The sequence below is a fragment of the Tachysurus fulvidraco genome, chromosome 1 (assembly GCF_022655615.1).
Source record: "Tachysurus fulvidraco isolate hzauxx_2018 chromosome 1, HZAU_PFXX_2.0, whole genome shotgun sequence".
NCBI classification, from domain to species: domain Eukaryota; kingdom Metazoa; phylum Chordata; class Actinopteri; order Siluriformes; family Bagridae; genus Tachysurus; species Tachysurus fulvidraco.
Window position 1 is genome coordinate 47,326,559 of NC_062518.1, and position 23,914 is coordinate 47,350,472.

General features: G+C 38.8%; 1 protein-coding gene across 2 annotated transcripts; it reads right to left on the reverse strand.

Annotated features, from left to right (window-relative positions):
• Positions 1-8,871: 8,871 nt before the first annotated feature.
• Positions 8,872-23,592, reverse strand: LOC113642176 (E3 ubiquitin-protein ligase TRIM39-like). Of its 2 annotated transcripts, XM_047812883.1 has the most exons (14): positions 23,486-23,592; positions 20,720-21,315; positions 20,528-20,623; positions 20,172-20,405; positions 19,929-20,076; positions 19,411-19,437; positions 19,194-19,305; positions 16,734-16,792; positions 10,527-11,104; positions 10,348-10,437; positions 10,003-10,236; positions 9,760-9,907; positions 9,576-9,602; positions 8,872-9,470 (listed from the first exon to the last, which is right to left on the reverse strand). In XM_047812883.1, the coding sequence occupies exons 2-14, from the start codon at positions 21,305-21,307 to the stop codon at positions 8,929-8,931; spliced, it is 2,883 nt and encodes a 960-aa protein (XP_047668839.1). In that variant the 5' UTR covers positions 21,308-21,315; positions 23,486-23,592; the 3' UTR covers positions 8,872-8,928. The 2 variants fall into 2 exon arrangements, with proteins under 2 accessions (XP_047668839.1, XP_027001332.2); XM_027145531.2 differs by lacking the exons at positions 16,734-16,792; positions 19,194-19,305; positions 19,411-19,437; ... (3 more) ...; positions 20,720-21,315; positions 23,486-23,592 and adding an exon at positions 15,895-16,051.
• Between the last annotated feature and the right edge of the window lie 322 nt (positions 23,593-23,914).

Here is a 23,914-nt window from a genome sequence, read left to right on the forward strand (position 1 = left end):
CTGCATGTTCCTAGCTTAAACAAATTTGATGTCAATTCTTGACATATTTTATATTGTTTCATTAATTTCAATTAGAGTTTATTTTTATAGTGCTTTTTACAGTTGACATAGTCTTAAATCAGCTTTACAGAACATTAGCATAAAACAAATGTTTATTATAAAGAATAATATAAAGAATTTTAGAGTATAAAATTCAAGATAAATATTAGATAAATTTAAATGTGTTTGTATTTATCCCCAATAAGCAAATCGGAGGTGACTCAGGCAGCAGTAGCAAGGAAAAGCTCCCATGAATGGAAGTAAGAAACCTTGAGAGGAAACCATCCTCATATAAATCCTCATACAAATGTTGTATTGATGCAAAAGTCCACATGGAGTTAGAATCTCAACAGCTTTATTAATATTATAACCTTAAAACTCACACAGAGGGGGAAGGAAAATGATTAAAGTAAATGAGATTTGACTCAGAAGACTGAGATATGACTCTAGTGGTCGATTGTGACATTGCAGTTGGTAAAAGCACAAGATATTGCAGAGCTGCAAGCTCCGACTGCTAGTACCATATTTGCATCTTTTAAGCATAATAAAATATGCAAATCCTCATTAATGATTATGAAATTATTGAAAATAAGAGAAAATAGCTTGCACTTTTACATCTGAAATATATTGAAAATTGAGAAGATATTCTGGTGGATGTGATTTGAAGTTAATGAGATCAATGAGAGTAATGATGGATCCTTGCGGTGGATACAGACCGCTTTAACATGTTGGATCACCACAACAAAGCAAAATAAATTTACAATTTTTAAACAAACATCTTGTTAAATGTATTCAAGTAAACACCTCAGAATACTAACATTATAATTTATTGAGAAATAAATCAGTTTTAAAAAAGTATATAAAATTTTAACTGACAGGACAAATCAGTGGTGCTGAATCAGTATTACAGGGGTTGAATATCGGATAAAGTTTCTCAGTGAAAGTCTGACCAGTGAAAGAGTAGATATGAGATTTTGCATCAACATCATAGAAGGAGATAAAACCCTCCTCATAATCCACAAACACCCCCACCTTCTGAGTAGCCTGTTTCAAGAAGAGGGAGACAGGAGGAGAGCCCAGAGCCAAATATTCAATCTCATTTATCAGAACACACACCAATATCCATCCTCAGGCCTGACTGTAATCTCTCCTTTCCTGTTAACAGACTCTCTGACCACTCCTACATGCCAATCAGTCTTCCCTCTGACCTGCACCTCATAGCAAAATCTCCCCGAGGTTAATCCTTCCTTTGCAAATACATAATAAAAACAATCAAACCTCTCTGGATTATCAGGGAGATTCTGTTCTGTATTTCCAAATGTAACTTGTTTCCCATCATCAGACAGGATGAGATTAGGATGAGCTGTATCAGGATCCAGAGTCACATCAACTGAGAGACAGAAACACAGCGTACATCAGTTTGATCACTGCACAGTGTGGAACAGTGAAGAAATCTCAATACATTTAGTCATGTGATCAATAAGAGCTCACAAACCTGCATATTGTTGAATCCTAGATTTGAATATGAGTGTTTAGAAGAAGACAACGAGGGTTCAGACGCTTTACCTAGACAGCTGGAAGAAGATTCCAAAAGAAAAGAAGATTATAATGCATTATGTGTTATTATATTTTATTTTCAGACATTCACGAGAATTCTGAAATGCTTTTCTTTTTCTTATAATCATGTATTCTCCTGTAATAGAATTGATTCGCTTAATATTGCTTATTTTTACTGTAAACTTATATGAAAATCTATTTCTTGTAGTAAAAGCTTATGAAGCCTACTGTGTATTCCTGGGTGTAATCTGCACGCGCAGCATTTTATAGCTTGCCGTCAAATTCCACGGCGAGAGAAAGATTCAGTCCTGAATAATCACAGCCTGACAAGTTGCAGGAAGTTAACTGCAACCATATGACCATATATAGAAGTGTTAACCTTGAGAAGAGAAAAAAAGACTCTGTTACGGGTCGCCGTGCCCAAAGTGGCCACTAGGGGATGACCCAGAAACAAGTTTCAATTCAACTTTAAAGCATCAAATCCTCCAAAAACACGAAAAAACCTATTTACCTAGTAAAGTTTATACTCTCAATAATTTTTTGAGCCCACACACAAAGCACAATATGATTCACAGCCTTCATACAATTAGAAAAAATTTTTGGACAAAACTGACCTAGGTGGCGCTATACCGGTTTTTCCCTTACATTTAGACGCGTCTCTTTCTTCACTGGGGTAATATATTCCAACACAAATAATCCACAAAAATCCACACAGGTCCAAGGAATTGAAATCTGTAAGCCTTTTAATCCAAAACGCTCTGGTCGCGCTGCAAATATTCCGTTAGTGTTCTGAAAACTGGAAACAGAAGTGCGCCATCATCTCGTTTTGCCGCTCTAACTCCTAATTGGGATATTCAAAAATTCAAAGTCTACGTCATATTTATAGCCCAGGTCCTAACGAATCAAATAAGCCCTCATTTGAGCCAATCGGTGCTTTATGGCAGAGATAGACGGCTGGAAGCCAATGGTGGCATGACCTCATTTTTAGGAACCCGCCTTTGACTGACAATTACTCCTTCCAATAGCAATGAAATGGGCTGGGACCTACCTATACAGCTGTTTAGCCAATAAGCAGACGATTCCAACGGTATGCGACATGCCTTACATTCTTTGACTGTGTCTGTGTGAACTGGATGCGCAGAAGAATTCTTGCGTAATCCCTGACCTTTTGTCCCTCTCACAGCTCAGGGTGTCAAGTTACAGGCCTGTTTTCACACCAGAGTGATAGAGAGAGAGTCTCTGCTTGTTTATGGCCTTTCAGACTGAGCCTGCAGCCTTTTATTTCAGCCTTTTTATTTTATTTATTTAAGTTATATAGTAAACAAGTACACAAAAATGCTGCACCAGACGACCATGGCCGTAGAAAAATATTCATATAAAATCCATTTTTGGGTCTTTTGACTTGAAATTTTTTTGGTGAAAGCCAAGACATGTGGCTATGACTCTCAGTTGTTATTTGGTCCCTAGCATGTTCCAGAAAAATAAGATTAATCAGTTTATCAGGTAAACAACCCAGGCGGAAATGAAAACCTGCATTCAAACCCCTGTAACTTTGTGCCTGTAAGGCCTAGAATCAATCTGAAACTAGTTTCTGAAACTAGAGAATTTCTTCTTTCAAATGAGGGCTCACCCCTGTGTGTAAAAGTATGTGGGAGCTGTACCACTTTTTGTTGGGTATGTCATGTAGGCGAAAAACATGCAAAAGGGGGGGCGATGCATAAAGGTAGCACACACAGAGTTGACAGCGAGATATGTTTGGGAAAGCGAGAAATGTTTGTGAGATAAGATGGTAGCCATCTAAAAGGCACAAAGCCGACCGAACCCAACAGCCAAATCCAATTGGCCACAGTAATTATATAGAATGTATAAAAGCCCGCTTTGAATCACATTGTTTGTGCATTGCATTGTAGACAGCCTTAGTGCATGTTATATTTTAGGTGCATCATGGAACAAACACAAGCTTACACTTGGAGAGTGTTTCTTGGTTTGTTATAATCTTTGCATCTTAATACATTTTACTTATTTTAATACTGTTTGATTATTTGAAGTAGTTTTTATTTGTAATTTTCTTTTTACGTTACATATATTACAGACACCTATTTGTATTACACTACATTTAATAAAAACAAGGCCTCCCATTGTGAGGATCCTGAAAAGACAAAATGCTCTACGTCTGTCTCCTTCATTTAAAGATTCAAACAATGTATTAAGTAGAAGAACTTGAAGAGGATCCTTTGTTGGAAGACCGAGGGGACTTAGAAGATACCCGAGTTCAAGGTAAGACCAACGTTGATAGTTGATCTTGTGTTTTCAACACTAACCCGTGCAATCTAGGACACATTCCTTAGTGGGATTGTGGAAGGGTTTCAAATAAGTCAGTATAATTGCTTCAATATTCATAAATAATATTTATATTGTTGTTTAGATTTAATAATGATTTACGTTTTAACAAAAAAATCAGTGTAAATACACACAGGCACACAGACACAGAAACACAAACACATACAAACAAACACAAACACACACCCTACACACAAACACACACACTTAACCCACAAACACCCACACAAACACACACCCCACAAACACACACAAACACAGACACAAACACCCACACAAACATAGAAACAAACACACACAAGCAAACAATCAAACAAACACACCCCACAAACACACACACACACACAAAAAAACACACCCCACAAACACCCACACAAACACACACGCACACACAAACACATACACACACAAACACACACACACAGACACACATGTAAATACATTCTCTGCATCTGTATCATCTGTTATAGTTACTCTGAAAGCTAGAGTATTATATAAAAAATATATAACATCAATTTAAATGATATTTTACGTTGCACATTTTCATTTCCGGTATGTGAAACTTCTTACAGAAATAAAATACAGTTACTGTCTATTTAACATCATTTTGTTAGTCTTTCACTTTTCCTGCTGTGGTTTTAGCTCCTTGAGGAAATGCAAACGCTTCAAACCGGAGATTGTGTCCCGTGTTGAATCCTGATCAGGAAACTTACACACCTTACTTTCGTTTCTGTAAAGTGATGTAATAAGCCACGCCCCTAAAAGAGGTTCAATTATTACAATTACACATTGTAGCCACTAGATTGCAGATATATTTAACCGAATAACCTACACAGAACTATTCAACCTCTTAATTCTTATACTTCTAATATTTTGTTATTGCTCAATTTTTACTGCCACAGCCCTCCATTTAGCCCATCTAGACAATAAAGACACTTATGTACGAATGCTGTCCATAGACTTTAGTTCAGCATTCAACACAATCATCCCTCAGGACCTGATTGGGAAGCTGAGCATGCTGGGACTAAATACCTCCCTCTGCAACTGGATCCTGAACTTTCTGACTGGGAGACCTCAGTCAGTCCGGAATGGGAACAGCATCTCCAAAACTACCACACTGATCACTGGAGCTCCTCAAAAGAGATGGTTATTGACTGCTGCTATGGTTATTGAGAGTACAGAGTACCGAAGCATTTGGACCCTCACGACCAGACTGTGTAACAGTTTCTTCCCATAAGCTTTCAGACTCCTTAACAACTGAACTGTACTGAGCACAACACACTCACATCATCTGTATGGACTTCACAGACCCAATATACATCTATCCTAATATACATCTACAGTATCTATTTGTTTACATGCTGCTTACATTCAGCAAACTGTTTAATGCATTAAAAAAGACAGCAAAATTCTAAAAGCTGTTTAAAAATTAAATCTATGAGCAATTTTGAACCTAACCACGTCAAGGCATGTAGTTTCTGGAGGTGCTTTAACAGATTGGAGTTGCTGTTTATCGCAGTAGATACGACCTTTGAAGCAGAAAACTTACATTTGACTAAAAGATTTTTGTCTTTATGCTCAACTAAAGTGAAATAATAAGCATATTTCCACTTTGAGAAACTCATCTTGCTCTCGCCTTTACTCGCCATTACTTCGTCTTCGTGTTTACTCCATTATTTTTTACTTTTTACTTTTACTCATTACATTTTTACACAAATATCTGTATTTTTTACTTCTTACATTTTCAAAACGGACTCGTTACTTTTAGTATTATTTCTTCTCATTGAGCGCTGTTTCCAGCCTATCATCCTATCAGTGTGCGGCTTTTTCCCCATGTGACTGGTGTACTGTATTATTTACTGGCTATCAGACATAGACTAAGGATAGCGAAGCTAACAATGAGCAGCGCCTACAAAAGGAATGGCTAATGTTAATTCAGAGGGAGTCACCGATGTTAAAATAACTAACAACGAGGACATTCCTGAACACACATGGCCATATATGAGGGAGATGTTTGAAATAATCGGCGTCAAAAAGGATTCCTGGCAAATGCGTTGCGAATTGTGTCACCCAGGGGCGGTTCTAGTCCTTTTTTAGGGTGGCTTCAGTCCCCTGTCTGTAATCTCAGCCACCCTAAAACTATAAGGATCATTTTTACTTTCATAAATAAACAATAAAAATGACGTTAAAATGCAGGACATGTCGTCGATGGGAAAGAAAATTATTTATCAGTTTGATCCAAAAGCGATTTTTTTTACTTTGCTTTTACACGCGTGTGTTGTAGTGTTTCAAAAGTGCGTCTTCAGCTGTCTGCTTTATTTGAACGGAGAAGCACAGGTACGCGCAGCGTGCACGCGCAGTCAGAGCTGGAGGCGTTTATCTATAACGTTAATCGGCGGAAAGACGCAAAGACGGCAACCAAAAGCAGTGAAATGTCACTATTCTTATTACCAGAGTTGTCATATGATATATAATATAGAACTCTTCTTGTTTTAAATTCTCACTGAGGGCTAAAACCCCCTAAAGATGAAACCCTAGAACTGCCCCTGGCGTCAACCCAAAAAACACGAAGTGCTTAATTTAATTAACATTAATTTTGTCATTTGTAAAACATCACAATAATTTTGAGTTGTTTCCAAGGACAGAGCTGGAATCTCCCTACAGTTTGGGATATGGCCTTGGTGATACACTTGGTATGCATTATATTTCCAAAAGTATTGGGTCACCTGACCTTTCCTGCTATATGTGGTTGTTTTCTGATCTCATCCCTAATGAACACCTTTGTGATGAATGTGAACGCTGACTCCACCCTACCTCACCTACATCAGTGCCTGCCTTTCGTAACACTTTTGTGGCTGATGAACACAAATATCCATCAGCACACTCCAAAATTATATATACATACACACACACACACACACACACACACACACACAAACACACACACACACATATATATATATAAACATGATGTCCAGTTAGCAGCATGACACTAAACAGGTAGTAGTAACGGCTTTTTACTTAAGTACATGTCAGAGCCAATACTTCTTTACTTTAACTTGAGTAAAAGAGTGTAGTCACTACTTCTACTTTTACTGGAGTCTTTTAAAAAATGAGTATCTGTATTTCTTCTTGAGTAAAGGATGTGTGTACTTTTGCCACCTCTGATAGAAAGCCTGAAGGAAGACTCAGCTTGATTTGCGCCAGTTCTCATTAATATTCAATGAGCTATGTTGCTTGGCTCCGATTGGCTAACCGCTAAGATATGATAGCATGACTATTCATTCACCCAGCGCAATAAGTGGCCTAGGGATAGAGGAACTTTGTTTACAATCACCTGGAATTTCAGCAGAATGGCTTCTTCAGGTATATTGACGTTCAGCCATCCTTGCTGTATAGGAAACTCACTGAGCTACACTGCAGCTTTTCTAACTGACCTGATTTCTCCGCTTATTTCTTTTCAGTGGCAAAGAGATCTTCAACAACTAGACACTTATTTACAAATCCTATGCATATAAACTCTCACTCTTAGATCAAATTCATTCATTTTCTACCGCTTATCCGAACTTCTCGGGTCACGTGTCATCGGGCATCGAGGCAGGATACACCCTGGACAGAGTGCCAACCCATCACAGGGCACACGCACACTCTCACACAATACGGACAATTTTCCAGAGATGCCAATCAACCTACCATGCATGTCTTTGGACCGGGGGAGGAAACCGGAGTACCCGGAGGAAACAATGCATACAAACATTTAGTACAAAATGTATCATCATAACACATAACACATAATAATCTAATTTACATGAAACACACAATCATTTATACAGGTGAAAAAGTAATAAGCCAATAAAAAGAAAGAATTTAGTAAACAAAGTTTTCTAAGATCTGAATTAGTTAATAAAATGAGAAACATTAATTCCAGTGAAGATGAGCTGGAGATTCATCTCAAGTGTGTGCAAAAATATTACAATTTATTAATAAAAATAATTAACTATATATTAAAGGACGTATGTTTATATTATTATTTTTTAAATTATTACTTAAATTCAAGCTGTTGTGTGAAAATGATGTAGCTAAATGCACAGTGTCACGGTCAGCGCACCTCCCACGCCCACCGAACACCAACACCGAGACGCATCTCCTGAATACTAGCTCTCCCGGACTACACCTCCCAGAATCCACCACTGACTCTGATTGCTCCACCACCTGTTCCTCATCAAGACTGAACTATAAAGACTGAACATGAACTTGACACCAGTGCGAAGTCTTGATCTGTTCCGACAGTCATCCTGAGCTATTCCTAGTTTTCTCTGTTCTGGTTTCTGCTTCTGTGTTTTTGTTTGTGATTGTTTGCTGCCTGCCCTGACCCTCCTGTTTTACCGATTCCGATTTCTGCCTGCACTCTGATATTGTGTTTACTTGCCCTGACCCTGCCTGTATGACTACGATTTTGTCTCTATTAACAAAGCTGCAAATGGATCATCCGCCTCACGACTCGTCGTTACAGACAGGATGAAAATAAATTAATAGAGTTATTTATTGATTTAGCCTTGATACACATTTTATATATAAATAACATTTAAAACATTGAACATTACAGAATGTATAGCGACCTCAATCACCAGTTAGGACTGATGAATCCACTGTTCAGTCAATAAGGAAATTATTTTGGATCAAAAGTTTAAAGTTTTTCTCTATTTTAACTAATTATTGCAAATTTAAAAAAAAATATCCTGGATTTTTAGATCTGACCCATATTAAAGTTTAAAAATAAATTTTGGTGAATATGGTTTGCAGATCAGTTATAGGGCTGGGGATTATATCACGTTAACATGAAAAATCACCATGAAGAGACAAACATCAGAACAGATTTATTAATCTTTTTTTTTTACAATTCTTATTAAAAGCATTTAAAAGAAGAAATCAAAATAATACTAACATTGCTCTATTTTTTATTAAGAAATAAAAAGATTTTACAAATGTATATTAGATTTTTTTAACAGGACAGATGATCAGTGGTGCTGAATTTTTACCTCTGTCATTGTCAGAGGGGCTGAATAATGGATAAAGTCTCTCAGTGAAAGTCTGACCAGTGAAAGAGTAGATATGAGATTTTGCTTCAACATCATAGAAGGAGATCATTCCCTCCTCATAATCCACAAACACCCCCACCTTCTGAGGAGCCTTTTTCAAGGAGAGAGAGACTGGAGGAGAGTCCTGAGCCAAATATTCAGTATTATTCCTCAGCCACACACACCAATATCCATTTTCAGGGATGTATGTGATCTCCCCTTTCCTGTTAATAGACTCTCTGACCACTCCTAAATCCCACTCAGTCCCTCTGACCTGCACTTCATAGTAAAATCTCCCTGAGGTGAATCCCTCATTTCCCAACACACAAACACAATGATCAAACCTCTCTGGATTATCAGGGAGTTTCTGTCGCTTGTCTCTAAATGCAACTTGTCTTCCATCATCAGACAGGATGAGATAAGGATTTGCTGTATCAGGATCCAGAGTCACATCCACTGAGAGACAGAAACACAGCGTACATCAGTTTTATCACTGCACAGTGTGGAACAGTGATGAAATCTAAATGCATTTACTCATGTGAACAATAAGAGCTCACAAACCTGCATATTGTCGAATTCTCTTCAGCTCTGTTTGGAAAACAATATTAAACATAATTAACTGTTAATATTTTATTTTGTTTCACTAATAGTTAGATTGTAGCTGATTAATTATAAAATAACAGTAATTTTATTTAAAAAAATATATATTTTCAGACAAAATATTCTCTTACAAATAAACACTTACTGATCTTGTGAAGCCTCTCCATTTCCTCTCTGAGAGTTTCCTGAATCTGAGACAGAGCTCTCCTCAGAGTCTCCACATTCAGACGAGTGGTAATTGTGATATCAATCCAGTCCTGGGTGTGTGGAAGGCTGCACAGTGACGGGTAAATCTACAGTACAGCAGGAGAGAGGAGAAATCCCTCAGCATGGGGACTGCTGTCCTGTTATGTGCTGCAGTGATATTAAGAAATAGAGGGACTCTGACCTGTAGAAGGTGGAGCTGATCCTCAGTGAGTGATAGCTGCTCCAGCTCAGTGTTTCTCCTCTTTAGCTCAGTGATTTCCTGCTCCAGCTCTTTAATAAACTCTGCAGCCTGCCTCTCTGCTGCTTTCTGCTTCTCCTCCATCACCTTAAACAGCTCAGTCTGGCTTCTCTCAATGCAGCTCATCAGATTACTGAAGATCTCCACAAAGGCTGTTTTCTCCTTCTTTGTGGTTTTCTAATAGGATACAATCCCGAGCAAAATCGTTCTGTTCTATAGATATATATCATGATGCTAATAAAGTGTTTTTATAAAGGAGCTATTTTGTAGGTTAGTTAAGAGACTCACTTTATTATGTTTTACAGAGTGTTTGATTTCCTCAATCCTCTTCAGTCGCTCCTGGATCATTTGCTGAACTTCTGCTTGTGTCTTTCCCAACTGGATTTAAGACAAATATTTAGCATTGAATAAACTTTCTTTTTTTTTCATCATAATCCATTTGCAAGCATTTATTTTCTGTCTCTCACCTCTCTGCTCTCCTCCTTTAGAGGAACAGTGTTGTGAGTTTTGTGCTCTCCTTCAGTACAGAACTTACACAAACACGTCTGGTCGTCTCTACAGAACAGCTCCAGGGGTCTCTCATGTTTCTGACAGATGTAGTCCTCCATGATCTCCACAGGGTCGATCAGTTTGTGTTTCTTTAATGAAGAAACTCTTTCATGAGGTTCCAGGTGAGTCTTACAGTAAGAGGCCATACAGATCAGGCAGGACTTCACAGCTGCACATTTCTTATCACAGCAGATGTCACAGAACACCTGAGATTGGGTGGGATTTTCAGTAGCAGTGCTGGATTTCACCTGAACTGACTTCTTAAATGGAGCAGCAAGTGCAGAGATGAACGTATTGACACGTAGTTTAGGACGTTTAGGGAATTCCTCCTTACACACTGGACACTGGCAGTGTGAACTGCTGTCCCAGAAATCTTTGAGACAGATCATACAGTAGTTGTGACCACATGGAGTAGTGACTGGATCAGTGAACACATTCAGACAGATGGAACACTGGAGCTGATTTTCACACAGGACACTGCTGGAGGAAGCCATGACTGACACAGGAGAAACAGAGATTCCATTAGGTTGGACCCCTCGGTAAAGAAGACCAAGTAAATTGTCCCTGTTTATTACATTCCTGCTTATTTAATATACGACTCTCTATTTAACTTGCATTCCAGCAAATTATCTGGTCTGGGGCAGTGGTATTTCAGTATTTTAGGCACTGCCTTACTGATTAGAAGGTAATGAGCTACAATCGTCACAAAATTAAGCTTCTGCTGTCGGATTCCTGAGCTAGAACCCGGAGACCACAGACTCCAGATTCTTTTACAGTGGCGACATTCCGAAACTACCAGAGGTATAAAATCTCTCCAGAGAGTCCTGGATTCACAAACCGGTTTCCTTGTAAGTTTTCTAAGCACGTCTGATACAGTTAAAGCTCATAGTGTACTCCTAAATTGTCCACCCCCGATTGTTAGTTTTCTTACAAGTCAAGTCACGTCACAGTGAAATGGAACGATGTTTCTCCAAGATGCTAAATAAAACAAAGACAGAGCTAAGGGATTAGTCCTAGCCGCATCCTGGTGCAAACGGTGCAAGACAAGAGAAAAAGACAGTGCAGGACAAAAGACAAGACATTACATTACAAAAATACAAGACAAAACAAAAAACAGTGCTGACCAGTGTCAATACTGTATGATCAATCAAAATTGAAGTAGCTGTGGGTTGTCTGGACATGTGCACGTTTTGCTTTTCTGATGGCACGAGACAGTTTGGACCTTGCTGTTCTTAGGGCTACCCTGTCCCCTGCTCTGAAGTCTAGGTCTCTTTAGCATGCACTTTTGCAGTCATCCATGGCTTCTGGTTGGAGCGTGTGGTGATGGTCTTGGAGACGTCATTTCATCAATGCACTTGCCAATGTAGCTGGTCACTGGTGCTGTGTACTCCTCCACTGAATGCAGTCCCTTCTGGCCAGGTTTTCACCTGCTTCATAACCGGTTTACAGCGTCTGACGAGTTGTCTGTATGCTGGAATTAGCATAACAGAGATGTGGTCTGAGAAGCCGAGGTAGGGGAAAGGCTCCACACAATAAGAGCTGTGAATGTTTGTGTAAACAAGATCCAGTATGTTTTTCCCTCTCGTTGCAAAGTCCACATACTGATGGAATTTAGGGAGAACTGATTTGAGATTAGCATGATAGAAATTCCTCTCCTTAAACCGCCATCTTATTGTGGTGGAGGGGTTTACGTGCTTGAATGATCCTAGGAGCTATGTTGTCTGGGGCTTTCTGCCCCTGGCAGGGTCTCCCAATGCAAACAGATCCTAGGTGACGGGCCAGACCTGCCAAAGAGCAGTTCAAATCCCCCTTATGAGGAACATTAAATCAAGGTCCGTGACTTCGCCCGGTATGGCGCCACCCACGGGGCCCGGCCGGGCTCAGCCCGAAAGAGCGACATGGGACCGATCTCCTGTGGGCCCACCACCTGCAGGAGGAACCGTAAGGGGCCGGTGCATTGTGCGGACACGGAATCTGGCTCTAGGGACATGGAATGTCACCTTGCTTGGGGGAAGGAGCCTGAGCTGGTGTGGGAGGTTGAGAGATACCAACTAGAGATAGTTGTGCTCACCTCATAGCTTGCTCACAGCCCCCCAGCTCAGCAGCCATGTGTTGGAGTTCACCTCGGTGAACAATAGGGTCATTTCGCTGAGCCTTCGGGTCGGGGATAGGTCTCTCACTATTATTTGCGCTTACGGGCCAAATGGCAGTGGACAGTACCCGACCGTTTTTGCGTCTCTGAGAGGGGTGCTGGAAAGTGCTCCGACCGGGGACTCTGTCGTTCTACTGGAGGACTTCAACTCTCACAAGGGCAGCAACAGTGACACCTGGAGGGGCGTGATTGGGAGGAACACCCCTCCCACACACACACACACACACACACACACACACCTGAACCTGAGTGGTGTTCTGTTATTGGACATGGACCCTAGGTCAGAGGTCGATGATCGACTTCCATATGTCTTGGACACTCAGGGAAAGAGAGGGGTGGAGCTGTCAACTGATCACCACCTGGAGACCTTCAACTCCCACCTCCGGCAGAGCTTCAACCAAATCCCGAGGGAGGTTGGAGACATTGAGTCCGAGTGGACCATGTTCTCCACTTCCATTGTCGACGCAACCCCAGAAGTAAGGGATGCCGCCAAGCTGAAGAATGAGGCCTTTCGAGCCTGGTTGGCTCGGGGGACTCAGGGGGAAGCTGATAGGTACTGGAGGGCCAAGCGAGATTCAGTCCAGGTGGTTGCATGCACACACTGTTTACAGTGGGAGTGGGAATCTGCTGAGTTTGACTGGAGACATCCTCGGACGGTGGAAGGAGTACTTTGAGGATCGAGAGGAGTCAGCTGAGGTGGCTCGGGCATCTGTTCTTTATGCCTCCTGGATGCCTCCCTATGGAGGTGTTATGGGCATGTCCAACCGGGAGGAGGCCCCAGGGACACACTGGAGGGACTATATCTCTTGGCTGGCCTGGGAACACCTTAGTATTCCCCCGGAAGAGCTGGAGGAAGTGTCTGGGGAGAGGGAAGTCTGGGCGTCCCTGCTTAGACTGCTGCCCCCGTGAGCTGCTGCCCCTTAAGCAGTAGGAGATGGATGGATGGATGGATGGATGGATGGATGGATGGATGGATGATAGAAATGGATAGAAATTTCCGGCGATGATAAACAGTCCATCAGGGCTAAGATTATTCAGATCTCTAATAGCCCCATATCTCTATAGCACTTCTTTAGCATTAGTGCTGGGGGAAAGAACACTCAGACAATGAAAACTGTGAAATATCTAACAGCAGTAACTAGAAACAAGCAAAGAATCTTGCACCAGTCTGTGTTGATGCAAACACACAGCACCACCACGAGCCATACTGAACAGAGCTGCATTTCTGGCTGCACGAAACAAGGCGAGCCCATCTAGCTGAATAGCGGTGTCCGATACTCTGTCGCTGAGCCACATCTCCATGAAAATAAAGATGCAATTTCTGCACTCTTGCCATGTAGTGCATTCGAGTCTGATGTAGTCCAGTTTATTGTCCGGGGAGCAAACATTGGAAAGTAGAATGGATGGGATAGCTGGCCAGGTCGCTTACCACACTTCTGTTTTCTTGGGCACCGCTTTCGGTGTCCCCTCTCCTGGACCCTGGTATCAGGCAACGCCAAGGACAGGAGACCGGGTCTCCACAGCAAGCCATAATCATGAAGCCTTTCCAACACATAATCGTGCAGGTTGGGTGTTGCATGATTTCTGAATTGTACTATGTTCTGGCAGTTGTACACATGATCAACGCTGTCTCTGGTGTCCATGTACTAGTAACGGTCAGGCTAAAAAATGTAAATAGCACCATATTTCACAAAGAAAGCAAGAAACCCTGCAAAGGAACCTTCTTTATCAAGTCTGAGATGGTCTACCAGTTCATACAAAGCTGCTTTTTTCAGTGGGATTAGCACAACCCAGTATCATTAGTCACTGAGAGCATGGCACATATTTCCATTGTTTTTCATTTGGTTACATCACCAATGTAATATTTTAAAGCCTCCAGTTGTTTAATGTTTAATGTATAAAATTGGTACTGCACATAGAAAAGGAGGAATATTTGAAATGTGAGCTTAACAGTGTTCAAATAAATGATCGCATTGTTCCTGAAATTAGAGATCAGTAAAATAAAACAGCAATATATATTTGAGGTAAGACTGAAAGGGTTTATTTCACTGTTCTTCTGAATTAAACCTGTCTATAATATTTATCAGCACAGTTATCATTAACTGACCAAGACTGGCTCATACACCAGTTTCTGTAACAGAGCTGTAAGAATAGATTTTGATTTGTTAAACCATCTATATGAAAGATATTCCAGCAATTTTAATGGGCGATAAAGTCCTGTTCTGAAAGTAGATTTTAGCCTGTAGATGAACTGAGTGACAAAACTACCAACAGAAACTGGAAGTAATCTCTTAGGTGACTCTGCATCATTAGACAAAAATTACATGTAAAATAATGTTAGTTTCATTTTTATATATTCATATTTTGGTCTTCATTAGCCTTTAAATGGTGGTTTAAAAATAGGTTAAGAGATGTAAATTGTCGTGTTTCGCAACTAATACAATCAGAAACAATTTTTATTTCCTGGTAATTGATGCTGTTTAAAATCTCAAGATTTTGTTTATTTTTATGAAGATCTACATATAATAGCAAGAAGAGACACAAAGAAATCTGCAAGCAAAGTATTACTTATCAAAATGTATGAAATGTAGAACACATGCAAAACTAATAAAGAGCTGTTTTTTTTTGTTTGTTTGTTTGTTTTCCCCCAAACAGTTACTTCTGATTTATTCTTTCATTATGAAGTTCTCATTAGGAATCTCTTTTGCTTCAGATTTGTGCCTGGTTAATTTTCACTCCAAAAATATTTGACCAATAGGGATTTACTGTGAATGCCTTTGTTGTTTGTATTTAATTAGGAGAAGTAAACATGCATTTTTTAAAATACTATTTTAACTACATGTTCTAATCATTTTCAATTTCACGGTTCAGGCAATCAGTTTATCTTAATGGGCAGTAGTTGGTTAGAGAGGCTTGTATATCACATCTCCCATGCAGAAAGACGCTGCAGGAATTAGTTACTTTTTTTTTTTCTTTCCTGTACTTTAGCGACGGTCCCTAAAGTGTATAGATACATGATTTAATGCTTTTAGTTCTTAGAATCTTGATGTAAAAAAATAAATTAAAGAAATCTTATTCTTAATTATATTATTTTTTAACTAATTGTATTTATTTAATTCTTTGTTCCTACTCACTTGGTGAGGAATGCAGTGGGTTTATTCCCTCCAAGAAAGAGAATGAAGCCTGTGAAATTTATTGCTGAACGGTGAAACGTCTTTGCCCTCGTCTGCGAACTGAGTGACGTCGCGAATGAGACACGCCCACTCTTCAGCGGTTTTTCCTGATGCAATTACACGATTTTGCCACTAGATGGAGGAAATTCGCGGTGCAATTTTCATCAACCGGATATCTTATTTAGTTTAGATTAAAGTTAAGATTATTTAGTTATTTATTTAAGTTATTTAGTTAAGATTAAAAATCTTAGTAAACATCGAGCGGCGGCTATTTCTATTCATCTCAGTCTCATATCCTTTAATTCCATTTATATATATATATATATATATATATATAAAACAAACGCAACAGTTTTAAAGAGACAAGTTTTAGTTTCATGACTTGTTAAAACTGTTGTTTCGAAAGTAGAAAAAGTTTTGCTGAATTTTTTTTTAATAAAGTCATTTCAGTCAGTGCAGGCTAGTTTTGAGATAGAGGCGACCACAAACAACAAACAAAATATTACATGTTTATTGAGTATTTAATGCAATAATTATAAAGATTTTGCTATGAACAACAACACATTAGGCTCGTCCTAGTCTGACATACATTTTGAAAGCACTGTTTAATTTAGGCCTTAGTCTAATGAAGTCCAAAAACCTGTCAAAGTGGTCATTTACACAAGCAGGAGGAAGTGAAGGAAAAATCCGACTTAGTAGATGAAAGTGAGTGAGAATGATTTGTTCAAAAACACTGAGAAGCAATTCTCAAACAATTACTGAACTCCCAGTGTTCTGAGATCCCAGTGTTCAGGTCATACCTGATCCATCCTGACACCCTACCCCTGGTTGGAGTTTCATCACTTGGTGTTGCACTCTGCTGGGGATAGAACAGAATCAGAATCAGAATCGGTATCAGAATCAGGTTAATTAGCCAAGTGTTTTGACACACAAAAGGAATTTGGTTCCAGCTGTTTGTGACTCTCAAATGTACAGACATAAATAACATTATACTGTACAAGACAAGACAAAACAGACGATGTGATACAATATAGACACTATGAGTATTAAACATGAATACAGAATATATGACTACAGACCAGTTATGTACATAAAGTGTGAGAACTGCATTTTAGTGCAAATAACAGTATTGTGCAATAGTATACACAATAGACATGAAGAAAGGAATATAATTATAATAAGTTGTTAATCAGGGTGATTGTCTGGTGATCCACTGACAGATGGCATGGGGTATAGTGAGCTTTAGGAGTTTGGAGTGGAGGATTTCCGGAATTATTGTATTAGAAGCCGAACTGAAGTCGACAAACAGAATCCGGGCGAATGTTTCTGGGCAGTCTCTTCGTCCAGGTGTTGCAGAATGTAGTGCAGCCCAATGTTGACTGTATTACACAGACTGTTAATAAAAAGTCTTTAGGTGGACCAATACCAGCTGTTTAAAGGTCTCCATGATGACAGATGTCAGAGTCACAGGCCCTTTATCATTCATTCCATTTATGGAGGATTTCTTGGGGACCGGGCTGATTGTGGAGACACCTTGACTTTTGTCTCTGAAAGAGGCAATTCACATTCTCTTCATAAAATGTGAAGGCAACTTGAGTGCTGGGAGTTGTTAAAGGGGTTCCCAGAGGTGTGATGGGGCAGTCAGTGGTCTGGGTTGGATGAGAGGTGTGAGGATATTGTTCTCTTATTAAAAGAAAGTAATTACCTTCTCAAATTTTAATTATCAGAACTAATGTACCCACCTTACACACCATACAACAGTTTAGTAATACAAGAAGACACTAATGAACTGTTTGTTATGAAGTAAACATCATGATGTTTATCACAGCAGCATAAACAGCTCTTAAAAAAGAAATAACTTTACAAATAAAGATAAGATTAACATTAATAAACTTACACACTGTGGGAAGTAAATAGATTACAGGAAGTGAAATGAAGACTTGGAAGACTCTGACCTCTAGTGGTCAGTTGTGATAATGCATAGAGAGCATTAGACACTTATTTATAAATCCTATGCATATAAATATTTAGTACAAAATGTATAATCATAACACATATCTAATAATCTAATTTACATAACACTCTTATTTATACAGGTGAAAAAGTAATAAGCCAAGAAAAAGAAATAATTTAGTAGACAATAAAGTTTTCTAAGATCTGGGGTAATTAATAGAATGAGAAACATTAATTCCAGTGAAGATGAGCTGGAGATGCATCTCAAGTGTCTGCAAAATTATCATATTAATAAGAATAATATTAACTGTATATTAAAGGACATACAGTATGTTTATCATGTTATTTATTTATTTATTTATTTATTTATTACTTAGATTCATGTTGTGTGTGAGGATGATGTAGCTAAATGCACAGGCTGAAAATAAATAAACATTCAATTATTTATTGATTTAGTCTTGATAACATTTTATATATAAACAACATTTAAAACATTGAACATTACTGAAAGTAAAACAATACAAGTCCCCAGTTAAATGTCCACTGTTCAGTCAGTGAGGACATTATTTTGTGATCAAAAGTTTAAAAATTAACCTCAAATTTACCTAATGATTGCAAATTTTTTACCTTGACCCATATTAAAGGTTAAAAATATATGAAAAATGAAAGAATGGTGAATATGATTTGAAGGTCATTGATAGGGCTGGGGATTATATCACATTAACATCACATTAACATTAACATTAACAAGGATCAGGTTCATTTATCATTTTTAACAATTCTTATTAAAATCATTCAAAAAATAGAAAGCAAGATAATACTAACATTGTTCTCATTTTTTATTAAGAAATAAAGAAGAATTTACAAATGTATATTATATTTGATTAACAGGACAGATGATCAGTGGTGCTGAATTTTTACCTCCATAATTGTAACAGGGACTGAATAATGGATAAAGTTTCTCAGTGAAAGTCTGACCAGTGAAAGAGTAGATATGAGATTTTTCATCAACATCATAGAAGGAGATCAAACCCTCCTTATAATCCACAAACACCCCCACCTTCTGAGGAGCCTGTTTCAAGGAGAGGGAGACACGAGGATATTCCAGAGCCAAATATTCAGTCTCATTCCTCAGCCACACACACCAATATCCATTCTCAGTGTTGAGAGTAATCTCCCCTTTCCTGTTAGCAGACTCTCTGACCACACCAAAATACCACTCAGTCTTCCCTCTGACCTGCACCTCATAGTAAAATCTCCCTGAGGTGAATCCCTTATTTCCTAAAACAATGACATAATAATCAAACCTCTCTGGATTATCAGGGAGATTCTGTCTCTTGTCTCCACATGTAACTTGTTTCCCATCATCAGACAGGATGAGATAAGGATTTGCTGTATCAGGATCCAGAGTCACATCCACTGAGAGACAGAAACACAGCGTACATCAGTTTTATCACTGCACAGTGTGGAACAGTGAAGAAATCTAAATACATTTAGTCATGTGATCAATAAGAGCTCACAAACCTGCATATTGTTGAATTCTCTTCAGTTCTGTTGGGAAAATAATATTGAACATTATTAATTGTTAAAATGTTATCTTGTTCCATTGATGGTGAGATGGTAGATTTTTATAAATTACACAGTGTCAGGATCCAGCCCTGACTTTGGCCATTTGGTTTACGTTCTGTGTTAACATGTCTGCCCCGCCCTTGTCTATTCCTTCCCGCCTCTGCACACCCTTGCCTTCTGTGTTTAATTGTCATTAGTATTTAGTCATGCCACGTTGTCTATGGCAGGTGGAATCCTCGTCTCTTGTCACATCTCATGTCAAGTCTTTTGTGTTTTTTGTCATGTCTGTGTTTTCGTTTTGTTTGTTTTAAATAATAAATCAATTTATTTTTAGCTATTCTGCATTTGGGTCTGTTTTTATCCCTGTTTCACTGACACACAGTAATAATGAAGCATAGATTATGAAACAAAAGTAATCTAAAGAATAAATCTTTTTAAACAAATCATTCCCTTACAAATCATTAAACACTTACTGATCATTTGAAGCTTCTCCATTTCCTCCCTGAGAGCTTCCTGAAGCTGAGACAGAGCTCTCCTCAGAGTCTCCACATTCAGATGAGTGTTAATTGTGAGGTCAGTCCAGTCCTGGGTGTGTGGAGGGCTGCACAGTGACGGGTAAATCTACAGTACAGCAGGAGAGAGGAGAAATCCCTCAGCATGGGGACTGCTGTCCTGTCATGTGCTGCATTGATATTGAGAAACAGAGGGACTCTGACCTGTAGGAGGTGGAGGTGATCCTCATTGTGTGAGAGCTGCTCCATATCAGTGTTTCTCCTCTTTAGCTCAGTGATTTCCTTCTCCAGCTCTTTAATAAACTCTTCAGCCTGCCTCTCTAATGCTTTCTGCTTCTCCTCCATCACCTTAAACAGCTCAGTCTGGCTTCTCTCAATGCAGCTCATCAGATTACTGAAGATCTCCACAAAGTCTGTTTTCTCCTTCTCTGTGGTTTTCTAATAGGATACAATCCTGAGCTAAATCATTCTGTTCCATATGATTATATCATGACTCTAATAAAGTGTTTTTTTTTTATTTTTATAAAGGAACTATGATGTAGGTTAGTTAAGAAACTTACTTCATTGAGTATTACAGAGTGTTTGATTTCCTCAATCTTCTTCAGTCGCTCCTGGATCATCTGCTGAACTTCTGCTTGTGTTTTTTCCAACTGGATCTAAGAGAAACATTTAGCATTGCATAAACTTCCATTTTCATTATAATCTATTTGAAAACATTTTTTAATTATCTATTATTTTTTTCAGTCTCTCACCTTCTTCTCTCTGCTCTCCTCCTCTGGAAAAACAATGTTGTGAGTTTTGTGCTCTCCTTCAGTACAGAACTGACACACACACGTCTGGTCGTCTCTACAGAAAAGCTCCAGGGGTCTCTCATGTTTCTGACAGATGTAGTCCTCCAGGTTCTCCACAGGGTCGATCAGTTTGTGTTTCATGAGTTTAGCTGTAGTTTTATGGTTTAACAGATGAGTGCTACAGTAAGAAACACCACAGTGCAGACAGGACTTTAGAGCCTCCAGCTTTTTCTCACTGCACGAGTCACACAGAACCTTCTTAGTCTTCACGGGAAACTTATCTGCAGTACTGCTGGATTTCACCTGAACTGACTTATTAAATTTAGGAGTAAGTGCAGAGATGAACGTATTGACACGTAGCTCAGGACGTTTAGGGAATTCCTCCTTACACACTGGACACTGGCAGTGTGAACTGCTGTCCCAGAACTCTTTGAGACAGATCATACAGTAGTTGTGTCCACATGGAGTAGAGACTGGATCAGTGAACACATCCAGACAGATGGGACACTGGAGCTCATCTTCACACAGGACACTGCTGGAGGAAGCCATGACTGACACTGGAGACAGATATATGAACATATTATAACTAAGGAACTTTAAGTATTTTGAAATAATGAATGGCATCCTAAATACACTGAGTAAAATAAGTATTGAACAAATGAATATTTGTTCATAGTAAAAATATTTCCAAAGTTGCTGTTGAAAAAAAATGTTCACCAGATATCGGTAACAACCAAAATAATCCAGACATACAATGAAAATAGAACAAATATAAGTTATAATGTTGTGTAATTCAAGTCAGGTGATTGTCTAAGCTGTTGTAGCAGCTTTATTTTCTTTCTCTCAAACCATTTGAGAGTTTCCTTGGCTGTGTGTTTGGGATCATTGTCTTGTTTAAATCTCCACCCTCGTTTCATCTTCATCATCCTGTTAGATGGCAGCAGATTTTTTTTTTTATCAAGAATGTCTCAGAATATTTTTCTATTTATCCTTCCTTAAATTATATGAATTTGCAACTGCTGTATGCTGAAAACAGCCCCACACCATGATGTTCCCACCTCCAAACTTCACTGTTGGTCTGATGATTTTGGGGTGTGTTGAATTGCATGTTGAATGCCTCCAAACATGGTGTGTATTATGGCATCCAAAAAGTTCAAATTTGCTCCCATCTGACCGGATAATATTCTCCCAGTATTGTCTAAGTGTTGTGCAGCAAACTTTAAACAAACTTCAACAGCTTTTTCTTCGGCAATGGAGTCTCGTGTGGTGAGAGATGCACAGACCATGGAGGATGTGTCCGGACTCAGCACGGACTTTGGCCACCTGCTTTTGTTTACGTTTTTTTGTCACGTGTCTGCCCCACCCTTGTCTCTTTCTCCCCGCCTCTGCACACCTGTCCCTCGTGTGTCTAATTATTATGTAGTAATTAGTCAAGTCATGTTGCCTTTTGCAGTGCGGAATCCTTTGTTTTGTCCTGTTGCCTTCGGTTGTGGTCCTGTCTCTAGTCTGTGTCTACTGTATGTACCGTGTCCTTTTTGTTATTAAATGCTGTTTTATTTTAGCTGTCCTACATTTTGTTCAGTTTTTATTTCCCCGCACGTGACAGGATGACTGCATTACTTATTGTTTTCTTTGAAACATTTGTACCTGCTAGTTCCAGGTCTTTCTGGAGCACAAGTGGTCGTTGGATCTTGCACAGCGCTTCTGATAATTCTTTTCACTCCTCTGTCAGAAATCTTGCGTGGATCACCTGGTCGTGGCCGGTTTATGGTGAAATGATGTTCCTGATTATGGCCCTAACAGTGCTCACTGGAACATTCAGAAGTTTAAAAATCCTTCTGGAACCAATGCCGTCAGTATGTTTTGTGACAATAGGTTGTCAAGTTCTTGAGAGAGCTCTTTGCTTTTTCCCATCATGAGATGTATAACACCTGAGTAATAACACCTTTTTATAGGCCACCAGTTAGGACTGAACCAGCTGATATTAATTACCATTAACAAAGGGTAGAACTGCTGTCAAATTGCTGATCAATTTCAGCTGGTGCCTTTTTGCACTTCCCTTTATTCATGTGTTCAATACTTTTTCCATGTGTCAATCCATTTTATTACACAACTTTATTTCTGAACTTATTTGTTTTGTTTTGTTTGTATGGGTTGATTACGTGGGTTGTTTCCAACATCTGGTGAAACTTTCATGTCAAAAGCATTGTTACATCTACACCTGCAAGTCCACCATCTAACCAGTGGAGGGAGCTCTTACCCGAGTATTAACCCTCACGGTTTTGGTTCTGTTCACATCCGGGTATTTATACACAACGTCCAAGTTATATCAAGATATCAAGCTTTTGTTATTTCTGATTGCATTTCTGTGTATGGTTGTTTATTGACTTGTGCCTGTTTCCCCTGACATTTTGGATTCTTTCTGCTTATTAAACGATAGTTATTACGCATCTGGATCCTGCTTCTCCTCCTTAACAAGCACCTTTAGAAATATATTTATTGAGAAAAAGGGTGGCGCGTTCAATACTTATTTTATCTGCTCTAGGAATGAAATGAACACATTAACCACCTTTACGTATATTTATTTTTCTTTACCCTGTTTATTGTGTTATATACAGTCTTCAATTTTTGTCTCAAAAGCATTATGCATATTTCATAAAAATAGAAAACATATAAAAATAGTATCCACTAAAATTAGAAATACTTATATTAAAATTAATCCTTTACCTGCAGAGGATTTTCTTTCTCAGAAAAATAGGGAAGTTTGAGATTTGTTGTTCTGCTGAAAGAAACTAGATTTCTGTTTAGAACAGACTGGTAGAGTAACAACTCTAGTTTCATTTCAGCTGTGTGACATCATAACGTCCTTCCCCTCCCAGAACCTCCCCTAATTACAGTTTCACAGTTCAGATTTTCTAGACTGACTAATGAACCTCAGGAACGAATGATTTTTTTCTTCCAAACTAATGAATTTATTGGTACAGATACTACAACAAAATAATTGTATTCTACACTTTATGTCATGGACAGTCAAAATTACTCCATGTCATACATTGTGGTTTTGTACAAGAAACCCTTCGTCACAAGCGTCATTTCCCAACACGATGTGCAATGTGTAGTATTTTTTCCAGCTTGTTCTGCTTGTCATTGTGATTG

What these genes read in the sequence shown, in the direction of transcription:
- LOC113642176 (XM_047812883.1), bottom strand. Translation starts at nt 21,307, where the DNA reads ATGGCTTCCTCCAGCAGTGTCCTGTGTGAAGATGAGCTCCAGTGTCCC. An exon ending in AGGGTGTCAGGATGGATCAG is followed by an intron (nt 11,105 to 16,733) that starts GTATGACCTGAA and finishes CTCCTGTGTCAG; the next exon opens with TCATGGCTTCCTCCAGCAGT. An exon ending in ATCAGCTCCACCTTCTACAG is followed by an intron (nt 9,908 to 10,002) that starts GTCAGAGTCCCT and finishes GCTGTACTGTAG; the next exon opens with ATTTACCCGTCACTGTGCAG.